Source organism: Aquarana catesbeiana, unplaced genomic scaffold, assembly GCF_042186555.1.
Source record: "Aquarana catesbeiana isolate 2022-GZ unplaced genomic scaffold, ASM4218655v1 unanchor226, whole genome shotgun sequence".
In the NCBI taxonomy this organism is placed as follows: Eukaryota; Metazoa; Chordata; class Amphibia; order Anura; family Ranidae; genus Aquarana; species Aquarana catesbeiana.
In genome coordinates, this window is record NW_027362653.1 from 699,429 (window position 1) to 716,027 (window position 16,599).

The following is a 16,599-nucleotide window of genomic DNA, read 5'->3' on the forward strand; positions in this document are numbered from 1 at the left end:
TCAGGTTCCTATAAGGTGTCAGGATGTCACTGTCTATTTCTCCATGGAGGAGTGGGAGTATTTAGAAGGACACAAGGATCTCTACAAGGACGTCATGATGGACAATCAGCCGCCCCTCACATCACCGGGTAAGAGGAGACTTTATTGTAAAGGAGAGAGCAGTACGGAGGCTCCACCTAGATCCCCCATCATCTGATAAACACATAGAAACAATGTATTCAGTCTGTGTGTGTGTTTCCTACAGATGAATACAGTAATGGGAACCCACCAAAGAGAGGCCCCCTTCCTCTGTATCCCCGGGATTCCACAAAGGAAGGTCACACCATCCCTCACCATCATCAGGTCGGTGGAGTTGAGGACCTGGAACATAAAGTGATTGAACACTCTGACATATGGAGATGATGTGTGGACTCTACAGGATGATATTTTCTATGTGATCTCACATCATAAATACTTCTATGTTACAGATGTTATTTTCTGCCATTCTGTTGGTTTAGGGTGAAGATCTGATGGACATCAAAGTTGAGGATGAAGTAGAAGAGACATATATGAGGGATAATCAGCAATATACGAGGGAGGATGGAATGACGTGGACATTCAAAGAGGAGGACACTCCTACAGAGATCAGCACAGGTGAGCCATCATATATTCTTGTCATGGTATTGTGACATAAAAAATGAAAAATACATGACCCACGGAACATTTTACAAAACTTCTCACGCTTTCAAGATACAGGAAGAGTCTTTGACACTAGCTACATCAACCCCTTCCCGCCCACCATATAGCAAAATGACGACCGGAAAGTGGTTCTGTTATCCTGACTGGGCGTCATATAATGTCCAGCAGGATAAGCCGCGATCGCGGGGGTGCACAGCAAGGTGATCGGTGGTGTATCAGTCTGATGAGATAAAGAGCCTATGACGTTGGCTCTTTACCATGTGATCAGCTGTGTCCAATCACAGCTGATCACGGTCCAAACAGGAAAAGCCGTGTGTCGCCTTTTCCTCAACTGACAGGCGCGAATAGAGGAGAGCCGATCAGCTGCTCTCCTGACAGGGGGGTCTGCACTGATTGATCATAAGTGTAGCCCACCCAGGACCACCAGGAATGCCCACCCAGGACCACCAGGGATGCTCACCCATGACCACCAGGTAAGCACACTAGAGCCCACCAGGGATGCCAATCAATGCCCATTAGGGATGGCACTCTGTGCCCATCAGTGATGCCTGCCAGTGCCTCCTTATGAGTGCCCATTAGTGCTGCCTATCAGTTCTACATGTAAGTGCCACCTCACCAGTGCCTGTCAGTGCAGCCTCATCAGTGCCCATCAGCGAAGGAGAAAACTTTCTTATGTACAAAGTTTTGTAACAGAAACAAAGAAAAACTTTTTTAATATTTTTAAATTTTCGGTCTTTTTTTATTTTTAGCGCAAAAGTTAAAAACCCCAGAGGTGATCAAATACCACCAAAAAAAAAACAGCTCTATTTGTGGGAACAAAATGATAAAAATGTCATTTGTGTACAGCGTCGCATGACCGTGCAATTGTCATTCAAAATGTGACAGCGCTGAAAGCTGAAAATTGGTCTGGGCAGGGAGGTGTATAAGTGCCCGGTATTGAAGTGGTTAAAATACACAGGACAGGCTTTGAACACCGGCACCTGTGTTGGCCAAACTTAAGTAGTGCTAATGTAGTCTCAGGCTCATTCAACCCCATTTGACAATGCTAAAAGGTTCTCACCTTCGAGGTCCATAAATAAAAGTATTTGATAGAAAAGATTTAAGATTGAGGAAAAGATGATACTTCCAACGAAAAATAAAAAGACAATAGACCGCCCTCTAGGCATGTGGATGATGAAAAATTTAGTTTAGTTAATCTAGTTATTTAGTTTCATTAAATTTGGTTGATTCGCTCAATTCGTATTCGAAATTTACTGATTTTCTTTTTTCCAATTCGAAGCATTCGAATTGATACATTTTGAATTGGTCGAATAAAAATCTTTAGATTCAATTTTTTTTTTTTTTTTTTTTCGATTTGAATGTGGCAAAGTAAACAAACAAAATTAAAAATCTTCATGAAATGATTACAATGACTCTTTAAATCACCTTTTGGCTTAACTAAACCAGCATTTTTTCGAAATGGTAATCTAATAACGCGCACAGTCTTTGATTTCCGCAATATGTGTACAGTTAGAATACGACAAATTTAGTTTCATTATTCGGAGGATTCTGTAAAATTTTGTTTATATTGTGATTCGGCTATACGGATTTATCCGAATAATGAAAAATTAGTCTGATTTATTAATTTGGAACGAAACGAACCGCACAGGTATTGCGCGGTACCACCCTCATCGTTTCAAGGCTGAAGTTACCTGTCCCAAAGACCTCCATTATTTATTCAGCTGTGGCTCCAAACAATAGTGGAGCTACTAGTTAATTATAAACCAAACAAAACCCAGTTTCAAGTTCAAAACCGAAAACTGCAGACTATATGTGAGCAATATATACAGTAAAGTGAGTACACCCCTCACATATTTGTAAATATTTTATTATCTTTTCATGTGACAACACTGAAGAAATGACACATTGCTACAATGTAAAGTAGTGAGTGTACAGCTTGTATAACAGTGTAAATTTGCTGTCCCCTCAAAATAACTCAACACACAGCCATTAATGTCTAAACCGCTGGCAACAAAAGTGAGTACACCCCTAAGTGAAAATGTCCAAATTGGGCCCAAAGTGTCAATATTTTGTGTGGCCACCATTATTTTCCAGCACCCTCCTGGGCATGGCGTTCAGGTGGAGTTCAGATGGATGTTGGAGACCTTGCGCTCCTCAAACTTCCATTTGAGAATGCCCCACAGATGCTCAATAGGGTTTAGGTCTGGAGACATGCTTGGCCAGTCCATCACCTTTACCCTCAGCTTCTTTATCAAGGAAGTGGTCATCTTGGAGGTGTGTTTGGGGTCGTTATCATGTTGGAATACTGCCCTGCGGCCCAGTCTCTGAAGGGAGGGGATCATGCTCTACTTCAGTATGTCACAGTACATGTTGGCATTCATGGTTCCCTCAATGAACTGTAGCTCCCCACTGCTGGCAGCACTCATGCAGCCCCAGACCATGACACTCCCACCACTATGCTTGACTGTAGGGAAGACACACTTGTCTTTGTACTCCTCACCTGGTTGCCGCCACACACGCTTGACACCATCTGAACCAAATAAGTTTATCTTGGTCTCATCAGACCACAGAACATGGTTCCAGTAATCCATGTCCTTAGTCTGCTTGTCTTCAGAAAACTGTTTGTGGGCCTTCTTGTGCATCATCCTTAGAAGAGGCTCCCTTCTGGGATGACAGCCATGCAGACCAATTTGATGCAGTGTGCGGCGTATGGTCTGAGCACTGACCCCCCCACCCCTTCAACCTCTGCAGCAATGCTGGCAGCACTCATACGTCTATTTCCCAAAGACAACCTCTGGATGTGACGCTGAGCACGTGCACTCAACTTCTGTAATTGCAGTGAAAGGGGGTTCTACAAAGTATTGACTCGGGGTGCTGAATACAAATGCACGCCACACTTTTCACATATTTAGTTGTAAAAAAAATTTGAAAACCATTTATCATTTTGCTTCCGCTTCACAATTGTTGCGACTTTGTGTTGGACGATCACAAAAAATCCCAATAAAATATATTTGTTTTTGGCTGTAACATGACAAAATGTGGAAAATTTCAAGGGGTATGAATACTTTGTCAGGGCACTGTAATAACACAGATTTTCTTCTTTTCCTTCTTCTTTCTTTCCTTCTTCTTTCTTTTCTTCCTTCTTTCCTTCCTTTCTTCCTTCTCTCCTTCCTTCTTCCTCTTCTATATGATAACACAGATTGGGCCTTTTCTTAGATTGGTCCCTCTTTTTCGAGTATACTTTTAGCTAAATGTTAATATAAAACTTCATTTACAGTTTTCCTGGGATGAAATGTAAGGAGTAACATAAAGCAACCTCCAGTTCTGCCTATCACCAGCAGCCTAGGCATATTCTCTCTTGTTCATAAAAAGCAAAAATATCTGGTGCACTGCAAGTGGATGGTTTGTGATATAATGATAAAAATAACAGAAGTCCTTAGTATAAGCACACAGTCCCCATTAGTATAAGCACACGGTGTCCATTAGTCCAGCATAAGTGGAATAATAAAAGTTTTTAGTAGGTGACAGCCGTCCCAAGAGCATGTCTGTAAGAAATGACAGAAAAAAAGGGAAGGGGGTGGTGCACCTAAGTGTAGTATTAAAACATGGTATTTAATTCATAAGATTAGGAATCCTTACAGGATGTAAGGTTATTCACGCTTGTAAAAGAATGTCATCATCCTTGGTGGCTGCTGCCATCCTGGAGGTCCATCAGAGCGTCTGGATGGTTGCTGGAGGAAGAGCTGGGACACCTAGAATGTCCAGGAAGTCTATGCAAACCGGCGTGGACCGCACAGGAGGAAATGACGTCACAGGAAGAATTAGTGAAAGTAACTTGTAAACAATTGAAAAATGAAGAATTGTGGAAATAAAGTAAATATATGACATTTGGTCTTAAGACTATAATTACTAACTATCCGTAATCCACCACCCCCAAGACAAGGATATAGGACATGTGACATGCGGAGTAACGCAAAATATTACGAATATGTGGTGTAAAACAACTGAATATACAACTGGATATTACAATAAGGTATGGCCCTCAATTTCCTCATTTAACCCCCCAGGAGTAAGAGTATTTAAGGGATATATGCAGAACGTCTCCTGCTGGCATAAACAGTTTTGAAACATTCTGCTGTGGGCAAGCTTGCCTCAATCACTCATACCTTGAGACCAACTGTAGATTGCTGATGCTTCTCCATAAAATGTCTGGGAACGCTATCTTTACCACAACCTTCTTCGATGAAGCATCTGTGCTCGCCGAATCGTTTGTGAAGGGTACGGATGGTTCTGCCAACATAGAATAGAATTGCCCACATGGACAGGTCAGACAGTAAACAACATACTCCCTGGAACAATTGTGGAATTCTTTAATCGCATAGGTTTTGCCTTTGTGCGTAAAGATCTTTTGGCCGTGCTGTACAAATTGACAAGTCAGACAAAGTTTTTTTACGGCATTGAAACATACCCACCAGAGGAATTGAAGGGATGTAAATGCTGTCGGTTGGTGATTCTTTATTTATCTTACTAGGTGCGATTTTCCTTTTGATGTTTTTGGCTCTACGGTACGACATTTTCTGTTTCTCTGTAAGGGATGTCTGCAGGAAGGGGTCCTCGAGTAATATGGACCAATGCTTAGACAGATTACTCTCCATTCTTTTGTATTGGTCATGAAATTGGGTAGTGAATTTTCATTAATCCCAGCTGATTTTAAGGTTTTTTTTTTTTTTTTTTTTGCGTAGTGTTGGAAGGCATCTGACACCAGAGAAGAGGGGTACCGTTTATCAAGAAATTTTTGACTCAGTAACTCATTCTGTATTTGGAAATCGACGTCCCTTTTACAATTGTTACGGATTCTATGGAATTGGCTTTTTGGAATATTATTAATCCAATTTGGATGGGGGCAACTGCGGTAGTGGAGAAATGAGTTGCCGGTAATTGGTTTTACAAAGTTTTTGGCATATATCATGGGGCCCGCATGACATAACTCAATATCCAAGAAAGCTAGTTGATCCGGATGAGTAACATAGGTAAAAAATAGCCCTAAAGAGTTATTATTGCAGTGTTGTACCATCAGCTCAATACTTTCTGGGGTGCCGTTCCATATGACTGCTATATCATTAATATAGCAGCCATAATAAATATAATGGGATTGTTGCGGGTGATGTACTGCAATTCCCAAAAACCCTGGTTATATTGGCATAGCTGGGGGAAAAATTTGCCCCCATAGCTGTGCCGTTGGACTGCAAATAGTATTCACTGTCAATCTCAAAGTAGTTCTGCTTGAGGCAGAACTGTGTGGCTTCTAAAATGAAGTGGGCCTGTCTTGGGTTGACCAGTGGGTCCTCAGCTAAAAAGTGTTCTACGGCCCTGAGACCTACCTCATGGGGGTATAGAGGTGTAGAGGGACGTGACCTGTATGTGGGCTTCCAATCATAAGTTTGGAGCATCTGTAGAAGATGTATACCATCTCTGATATATGATGATTGGTTCTGGACTAGAGGTTGGAGGAACTTGTCAACATACATGGAAAAACCCCTAGTGACGCTCTCCATTGAGGCCACTATAGGTCATCCTGGTGGAGTTGTGATGGTCCTTGTGGACTTTGGGCAATTGGTAGAAATATGGCGTCCTATAAAAACCTCTCTTGATGAAGGATAGTTCAGCTTTGGAAATAACGCCCTCTGAAAAAGCCGCAAAGAGGCCAGAGAATGTGGGTAATAGGGCGAGTGCAAGTCTCGTATAGGTATTATGGTCAGATTATACTCTGTCAGCCTCTTTGTGTAAACTTGTCCTATATAACTATACCCCCCCATCTGCAGATTTGATGATAATATTTTGGTTGTTGGCTAACTCATCTAGTGCCTTCTGCTCTAACGGGGTAAGATTAGTTGTTCTTTTGGGATTAGATTTACACATTTTGATGAGGTCAGAATACACAACCTGGTAAAATGTTTGTATATAGGGCCTGCAGGAGACCGTTTCAAACATTTATGCCAGCAGGATACTTTCTGGATATATTTCTTAACCACTTAAGCCCCGGAAGGATTTGCCCCCTTAATGACCAGGCCATTTTTTATACGGTACTGCGTTGCTTTAAATGACAATTGCGCAGTCATGCAACGTTGTACCCAAACAAAATTGATGTCCTTTTTTTCCCCCCACAAATAGAGCTTTCTTTTGGTGGTATTTGATCACCTCTGCGGTTTTATTTTTTGCACTATAAACAAAAAAAGACCGACAATTTTGAAAAAAAAAACAATATTTTTTACTTTCTGCTATAATACATATCCAAAAAAAATACATATAAAAAAAAACATATCCAAAAAAAACCAAATTTATTCTTCAGTTTAGGCCGATGTATATTGTCGCAATAGCGATATATTGATTGGTTTGAGCAAAAGTTATTGCTTCTACAAACTGCGGGATAGATTTAGGGACTTTTATTGTTTTTACTGGTAATGGCGGCGATCTGCGATTTTTAGCAGGACTATGACATTGCGGTGGACAAATCTGACCCCAAATGACACTTTTTGGGGACCAGTGACACTATTACATTTATCAGTGCATTTTTATAGCACTGATCAATGTAAAAATGACACTCCCAGGAAAGGGGTTAACACTAGGGGGCAATCTAGAGGTTAAGTGTGTTCCCTCAGCGTGTTCTAACTGTAGGGGGGATGGGCTGCCTGGGACATGACATAGATTACTGGGAACAGTAGATCTCTGTCATGTCACTAGGCAGAACGGGGAAATGCCTTGCTTACAGTTTTCCATTCTAAATATAAATATAGCGCTCGCAAACACAATAAGTGAAAATATGTTGACCAAAAAGGAAACAAAGTCCAAATACAATAAGTGAAAATAAAGTCCAAATGAAGTGACTAAAGGTGCTGCAATCCAAAGTGAAGGAAATGTAATGCCGCGTACACAGGAGCGGACTTTTCGACAGGACTGGTCCGACGGACCAAGTCCGGCGGACAATTCGACCGTGTGTGGGCTTCATCTGACCTACAGCGGACTTTTTCAGTCGAAAATGTGATGGACTTTAGATTTGGAACATGTTTCAAATATTTACGTCGGACCTCCGCTGGACCCAGTTCCTATCAAAGTCCGCTCGTCTGTATGCTAGTCCGATGGACGAAAACCTACGCTAGGGCAGCTATTGGCTACTGGCTATCAGCTTCCTTATTTTAGTCCGGTCGTACGTCATCACGTATGAATCCATCAGACTTTGGTGTGGTCGTGTGTAGGCAAGTCCGTTCGTTGGGAAATTCCGCCGAAAGTCCGTCAAATAGTCCGTCGGATCTGTCCGGTCGAAAAGTCTGCTCGTGTGTACGCGGCATTAGGTGCTTCAGAAAAATTCAGGTGAGCAACACCCCCTCATGTATCCCCACTCACCAGATCAGAACGACCCCCAGCTTTTCAGTCTGGTGGGTCATTTAAAGTTTGGTAAAGAAATCCTGGGATGGTGGATACGGTGATAAGTCTTCAGGTCCAGAATTTCTTTATAGAGTTTCTTAGCCAGAAACAACAGGTACCCAAAAGTAAAAACAGAAGGGAACTGATAGTGAAATACCATTAAAAAAGGTTTTATCGTAAAAGGGAGTGGGTACTTACAAAAAGTAAGATAAAACAAGCCTCAAAATGGAGCTGTGGGTGTAAAAACGCCGTTCCTGGCGTGCGTTCCACGGGACCAGAAGTGACGTCAGTGATACCAGAAAAAGCGTCTATTTCTGGTTTTACTTCTGGGTACCTATTGTTTCTGGCTGAGAAACTCTATAAAGGAATTCTGGACCTGAAGACTTATCACCATATCCGCTATCTCAGGATTTCTTTACCAAGCTTTAAATGACCCACCAGACTGAAAAGCTGGGGGTTGTTCTGATCTGGTGAGCGGGGATACATGAGGGGGTGTTGCACACCTGAATTTTTCTGAAGCACCTTACATTTCCTTCACTTTGGGTTGGAGCATCTTTAGTCACTTTTATTTGGACTTTATTTTTACTTATTGTATTTGGACTTTGTTTCCTTTTTGATCAACAGATTTTCACTTATTGTGTTTGCTGCGCGGACATTGCTCACATGCCGCTATCCTCCTTGTACGGACTGACATTCAGGTACGTCAGTTCGCACAGGAGAGCTGACCTGCCACAGTATATCTGCATGAGCAGGTCGGCAAGTGGTTAAATACTCTTGCTTCTGGGGGGGATAAATGAGGAAATTGAGGTCCATACCTTATTGCAATACCAAGTTTTATATTTAGTTGTTTTACCCCTCATTTTTTACAGTGGACCCTTATGGTCTTACACTACTCCAGATGACGCATGTCCTATATCCTTGTCTTGGGGGTGGTGGTTTACGGATAGTTAGTAATTATAGTCTTAGGACCGAACATTATGTATTTAATTTATTTCCACAACTCTTCATTTTTCAATATTTGTTTACAAGTTACTTTCACTAATTTCAATCATGTTTTTGCTCCCAGCCGGATTGCAGGCTAGGCTGGTTATTATAATTATGCACTATTTCCCCCATTCCCCTCCCCCCCCCACCTCCTCCCCCCTTTTCATCCTGGTTCAATATTGCTGTTCAATATGAAAATTTGGCTGTCTACTGATGTATATTTTATCATTCCATGTGATATGTATTGTTTTTAATATGTTTAAATGATGTCCATTGTAGTTCCACGGCCGTGGACAATCACGCATACAGTATGTGCATTTGAGCTGGTAACCTCCTTGGTACAGCAGGCCAGTAGAAGGAGCTGTGTGCTCCGAGTGCGTAGCCTGCACGGTCATCACATCCTTCACATGATCGGGTCCCCGCCTCTTCCTGTGATGTAATTTCTTTCCATGCGGTCCACGATGGTTTGCATAGACTTCCTGGACGTTCTAGGTGTCTCAGCTCTTCCTCCAGCAGCCATCCAGACCTTCTAATGGACCTCCAGGACGGTGGCAGCCCCAAGGAAGATGACATTCTTTTACAAGCGTGAATTACCTTGTATGAATTAAATGCCATGTTTTAATTCTATACTTAGGTGCGCCACCCCTTCCCCTTTTTTCTGTCATATTGTCCCTTTTTTTTCTGCAAGTCTGAATTTTTAACCTCTTGTTTATCAGAGATCACATGACCCAGTGCCTAGGCTTGTGGTTGTGTGAAGAGCATGTACCTCCCAGTCCTCATTGGTTCCTGCTCTTCTAACAAGGCTTTCTCAATTTAGAAGTTATCTAGGAGGAGGACCAAAGGCTTGAAGAGGGGAAGTTGCAACTGATTAGGACAGCCACAGAGAAAATCTGCTCACTCACACGTGCCCGATCCAGATGGAATTTTGTCCTAAAGAGCTAACCTTCTTGTACCTATTTATATTTTTCCAGGACATGCCATCAAGAAACCCTCAAAGGATCATCTCACTTTATCTCCAGCTTGTGAAATGGAAGATGAGGACATTACAAGAGATTGTGCAGGAGAAAAGACCATGAGCTCAGCTATGGATGGTGAACTTCACACTGTGGATAGACCATCAAATCCCTCTGACTCTGAGCAGCCTCGTACTGTGAGTGATGGTCCTGGAATTCAGGTGGGGGAGACCTTTTCCTGTCCTGAATGTGGGAAAAGTTTTAGCTCTGAATTAAATCTTTCAGTACATATGAGATCTCACAAGGGTGAGATGCCACATTCCTGTTCTAACTGCGAGAAATGCTTTATTCATAAATCAGAACTTTTCATACCTTGCAGATCTCACACGGGCAAGAAACCAAATTCCTGCCCTGAATGTGGAAAATGTTTTACAACAAAATCAAAACTTGTTAGACATCAAAGATTTCACACGGGGGAGAAGCCGTATTCCTGCCCTGAATGTGGGAAATGTTTTACAACTAAATCAAAACTTGTTAGACATCAAAGATTTCACACGGGGGAGAAGGCTTATTCCTGCCCTGAATGTGGGAAATGTTTTACAACAAAATCAAAACTTGTTAGACATCAAAGATTTCACACGGGGGAGAAGCCGTATTCCTGCCCTGAATGTGGGAAATGTTTTACAACAAAATCAAAACTTGTTAGACATCAAAGATTTCACACTGGGGAGAAGCCTTATTCCTGCCCTGAATGTGGGAAATGTTTTACAACAAAATCAAAACTTGTTAGACATCAAAGATTTCACATGGGGGAGAAGCCATATTCCTGCTCTGAATGTGGGAAAAGTTTTACAACTAAATCAAAACTTGTTATACATCAGAGATCTCACACGGGGGAGAAGCCGTATTCCTGTCCTGAATGCGGGAAATGTTTTGTAACCAAATTAAAACTTGTTAGACATCAGAGATCTCACACAGAGGAGAAGCCTTATTCCTGCCCTGAATGTGGGAAATGTTTTACAACGAATTCAAAACTTGTTATACATCAGAGATCTCACACGGGGGAGAAGCCATATTCCTGCCCTGAGTGCGGGAAATGTTTTTCACATAAATCAGCCCTTGTTTCACATCAGAGATTGCACACAGGCGAAAAGCCGTATTTTTGCTCTGAGTGTGGGAAATGTTTTTCAGATAATTCAACCTTAGTTCAACATCAGAGATCTCACACTGGAGTGAAGCCGTATTCCTGTCCTGAGTGCAGAAAATGTTCCTCACAGAAATCACACCTTTGTAGACATCAGCGATTGCATGCTAGGGAGAAGCCAAATTCCTGCCCTGAGTGCGGTAAATGTTTTCTTCATAAATCAGAACTTGTCATACATTGCTGGTCTCACACTGGCAAGAAGCCACATTCTTGCCCTGAATGTGGGAAATGTTTTACATCAAATTCACTACTTGTTATACATCAGAGATCTCACACAGGGGAGAAGCCATATTCATGTTCTGAATGTGGGAAATGTTTTACACAGAAAGCAAGTCTTCATAAACATCAGAGATCTCACACTGTGAAGAAGACATATTTTTGCTCTGTGTGTGGGAAATGTTTTTCGGACAAATCACTTCTGCGTAAACATCGGAGATCTCACAGGAAGGAGATGCGATATCTCTGTCCTGAATGTGGGAAATGTTTTGTGCAGGAATCAAACCTTATTAAACATCTGATGGTTCATACTGGGGAAAAGCCGTTCTCCTGTCCTGAGTGTGGGAAATGTTTTTCACAGAAAACTAACCTTGTTTCACATCAGATATTGCACACAGGGGAGATGCCACATTCCTGCACTGCATGTGGAAAAGGTTTTAGACGGAAGAAAAGCCTTCTTAAGCATCAAAAATCTCACAGACTAAAAAAGTAATTTTTCTGTCCTGAGTGTGGGAAATGTTTTTTTTTTTTCTTTTTTTACAGAAATCAGACTTTGTTAGACATTAGAGAGCTGCAAGAGGGAAATATTTTACTATTCACGAGAGGTTCACTATACTTGCTCATAAGCTCTGAATGTTGATCTGAGCCCAGTTCTTGTAATAATATTTAAAGTGAAATATTAAAAATGCATAATTCTTTTAAATCATTAGATTGGGAGATGCCGTGAAGTGGCACGTGTATGATGTAAACAAGAAAAGTGACATTTTCAAAGAAAATATTTAAATTGCTGGCTGCTAAATGAAATTTCCTGGTCAGCTTCCTTATGTTTGTAAACAAAGGGTATTCCCTCCTTCACTCCATACCAGAAACTTATCCTAGGTGAGGGTCTGATATGGATTATAAACAGGACTCCACAAAAAAAATAATTAGCTGTACGTCGGTACTGTGACATAGAATACCAGGGTTATGGCAGCAAATAGCTGCCATAACTCCTGTATTTTCTGATACGGCGGGCAGTCCTCTTTAAGATTAAAAGTGATCTCCGTGGCCGCAAGATCACTTTTATCGGAGGCGGGAGAGGGCCCCCCTCCCGCCGCGCTCCAGTCATCTCCACCGCTTACTGGAGTCGTTGGTAGCGGTGTAGACGATTTGCCTCCTTTCCCCTCACAGGCCTGGAGCCGAATGAGGGAAAGATGGTGCCCACTTGGCTCCATAACATTGAATGACAGAAGCGACGTCAAACACCACTTCTGCCCATTGGTCTAAAAGGGGATTTTTTTTTAAACACATTTTATTTATTCTTATTGCATTTTAGTGTAAATATGAGACCTGAGGTCTTTTTGACCCCAGAACTCACAATAAAGAGGTCCTGTCATGCTTTTTTTCTATTACAAGGGATGTAATAGGAATAAAAGTGACCCCTTTTTTTTTTTTTTTAAAGGACCGTGTAAAAAAAAAAAAAAAAGTAAAAATAAATAAGAAAATACGCACGTAGAAGCGAACACATACGTAAGTCACGCCCGCATATTAAAACGGTGTTCAAACCACACATGTGAGGTATCGCCACGATCGTTACAGCAAGAGCAATAATTCTAGCAAAAGACCTCCTCTGTAACTCAAAAATGATAACCTGTAGAGATTTTTAAAAGTCGCCTATGGAGATTTTTAAGGGTCATTGTCGCCATTTCACGAGCGGGCGCAATTTTGAAGCGTGACATGTTGGGTATCAATTCACTCGATGTAACATTATCTTACACAAAATTAGGCTAACTTTACTGTTGTCTTGATTCAAAAAAGTTTTTTTTCCCACAATAATGTGCTTGTAAGACCGCTGCGCAAATACGGTGTGGCATAAAGTATTGCAACGACCGCCATTTTATTCTCTAGGGTGTCTGAAAAAAAATATATATATATATAATGTTTGGGGGTTCTAAGTAATTGTCTTTAAAAAAAAAAACAGATTTTTAACTTGTAAACAACAGATCTCAAAGATGACTTGGTCCTTAAGTGGTTAAAAAAGAAAAAGTAACCTGTACCCTAACAACCAAGGGTGCTGTGCAGAATGGTCATCCATATCCCAGCAACGGATGACCACATGGTCATTGGTCGTGTTGGTGTACAGTACCGCCCAATTACTTTTTTTAAGAAATAAAAACCCAAAACAAACCTCATGCCCCACTCCCAAAATAAGTCAATACGTGACCCTTATCCTTGATAAGGGTCTTGTGTGGATTTTAAGATAAACCCCATAAAAAAAAACTGTTGGGCCTCTCTAAATTTCCCTACCAGACCTCTTGACCATGGAATGGATTTTAAGGGTAAACCCCATTCAAAAATAAGTGGAAAGTCCAACCCAAAATCCACACCTGACCCTTATCTAAGCATGCAGCCTGGCTGGCTGAGAAAAGTGGGCCGTGAGTATGGCAAGGCATATTCCTCCTATGTTGAGGAGAACAAGGGGCCTTTTCCTGAAAACCCTGACCTTCTGGGTGTGGGGTCTGTGGGGGCAACAATATCTGAATGTCCATTTAATTATAAGGGGGCCCCCAGATACACGGTCCTCCCTATGTGAATAAATCAGTAGTTACATAGTAGAAAAAAAAAAGTAATAAAACACATTGACGCTGTGAGAAATATCTATATTGGGAAAAAAACACATGGGGGAAAAAAAAGTCCTATTAAAAACCACTTTAGCACCGGAACATTTGGCTGCTGAATGACCGGAGCATTTTTTGCGATTCGGCACTGTGTCGCTTTAACTGACAATTGCGCGGTCGTGCAACGTTGTACCCAAACAAAATTGAAGTCTTTTTTTCCCCACAAATAGAGCTTTCTTTTGGTGGTATTTGATCACCTCTGCGGTTTTTATTTTTTGCACTATAAACAAAAAAAGAGCGACAATTTTGAAAAAACACAATATTTTGTACTTTTTGCTATAATAAATATCCCCTTTTTTTTTTTTTTTTAAAAAAGCAATTTTTTTCTGAGTTTAGGCCGATATGTATTCTTCATATTTTTGGTAACAAAAGTCGCAATACGCGTATATTGATTGGTTTGCGCAAAAGTTGTAGCGTCTACAAAATAGGGGATAGATTTATGGCATTTTTTTTTTTATACTAGTAATGGTGGCGATCTGCGATTTTTTTTTTTTTTTTTTTTTTTTTTTTATCATGACTGCGACATTACGGCAGACACATTTTTGGGACTATTGGTATTTATACAGCGATCAGTGCTATAAAAATGCACTGATTACTGTAAAAATGTCACTGGCTGGGAAGGGGATAACACTAGGGGCGATCAAGGGGTTAACTGTGTTCCTTAGTGTGTGTTCTAACTGAAGGGGGATGGGACTAGCTAGGGGAAGAGATCGTTGTTCATACTTTGTATGAACACACGATCTGTTTCTTCTCCCCTCAGAAAACCGGGATCTCTGTGTTTACACTCAGAGATCCCGGTTCTGGCCGTGTCACGAGCGACCGACGGGCACTCGCATCGGCTCTGGGGGCGGGCGGTGCGAGCGCACCCCTAGTGGCCACAAATAGAAGCGACGTAACACGATTCGCGCAGCTGAGCCATGTTGCCGCAGTACAACTGCGGCGGCTGGTCGGCACGTGGTTAAAGGAAAAAAAAACAACCATGATATATGGTGCCAACTAAAGCCAATGCTGACACGTTCGGTCCAAATCACTGCTCACCATAAATGACAGTTCCCAGCCCCTTAGCTGAATGTAAACAATGGGCACCACCAAATATGGACATGACCATATTTGGTCAAAGACATCAACCCACCCCCGCCCTGTGATGTCACCCTGAATATCCTGACGTATTCATTTTGCTACCGGCTGGGGAGCTGTCATTTACAGCAAGACTCCAGACATATCAACGTGTTTTTTTTTTTTTTTTTTTTTTTTTGGGTTTTTTTTACGCTGGAAGGTCTCCATTGTAAATGTTATGGACCTGTTCCTTTTATTATTTATTTACATTGTTGGGGGGATTTTTTTCAATAAAGGACTAAGGTCAAAGATGTGTATGTGTTTGTTTATGTGGCAGAGTGCCTGTTTTTTGTCTTCCCCATTTTGGAGTAGCAGGGCCCTTTAACCTGCTCATGGGATATACTTTGCAGCTCCTCTCACTTTCTGTGACCATACCTGATGAAGCAGCTGTGTTATGTTAGCCAATATCCTGACAAGAAAGAGAGAGTGACTCTCTACCCCCCCGACCGATTTGAATTTCAGAAGATGGTTAAATTCTTTCTATTCTATTGTTTATTTTCTCTTCTATTCTTGTCTACACTGTTCTTTTATTTTCTATTCTACTATATTCTATTCAGATTTATTCTATTTGAATTTTGGGAAGTGGTTATATTTTTTCTATTCTATTTTTTTTCTATTCTATTCTTTTTAATGTGAATTTGAATTTATTCTATTCAAATTTCAGAAGAAGGTTATATTCTTTCTATTTTATTCTATTCTTTTTTCTGTTCTTTTTTTATTCTATTCTTCTCTATTGTATTCAAATTCATTCTATGTGAAATTCGAACATCAGACGATGGTTATATTCTTTTTTACTCTATTCTATTATTTTCTCTTTTATTTTGTTCTTTATTTATAAAAAAAAAAAAATCTTTATTTTAGTTTTCAAAAATAACGGTATAATAATGGTATACAGAAAAAAGAAGGAAAAAGCATCCAAAAGGGCAGTGAAAAGGCACCACATCATAAATCACAATTTGTCAAGAATGTTATTAGTGGCCCATTGGTATATTTAGTTACGAACATCAAATAACATATTCAATTTCTTTCCCAAACAAGACTAGGGATTACGTTTGTGAGATGCCGTACCAATCATGAGCTAAACATCCACATGTGAAAACAGGAAAAAGAGCAGTGAGAATCGGAGTGGATATAAAGGGTGGGTGGGGGAGAGGGGAACCAAAGGAAATGGGGAATAGGTTTGTACATAATAGAAAGAAGAATAACCTGTAGATAAAACAATCAGCACTATAACTGGATTCAGATACATTGATATCAAAGATGGTCTAAAGATTTGCAGATCTGCAGCAAGCCTGTCCCACTCTATGACAGCACCATACAACATTGCTTTAGTTCCTTAGTAATAAAGACAGAAGCAAAGAGGACCCAG

The 16,599-nt window shown here is 40.9% G+C and overlaps 2 protein-coding genes across 2 annotated transcripts in view; both read left to right on the forward strand.

Annotated features, from left to right (window-relative positions):
• LOC141121628 (uncharacterized) overlaps nt 1–16,599 on the forward strand; it is a 114,066-nt gene that overhangs the window by 6,791 nt on the left and 90,676 nt on the right. The window lies entirely within an intron of this gene.
• Nucleotides 358–15,495, forward strand: LOC141121592 (uncharacterized). Its single transcript, XM_073611236.1, has 2 exons — nt 358–633; nt 10,056–15,495. Exons 1-2 carry the CDS (start codon nt 510–512, stop codon nt 11,948–11,950), a joined length of 2,019 nt encoding a protein of 672 aa, XP_073467337.1. The 5' UTR covers nt 358–509; the 3' UTR covers nt 11,951–15,495.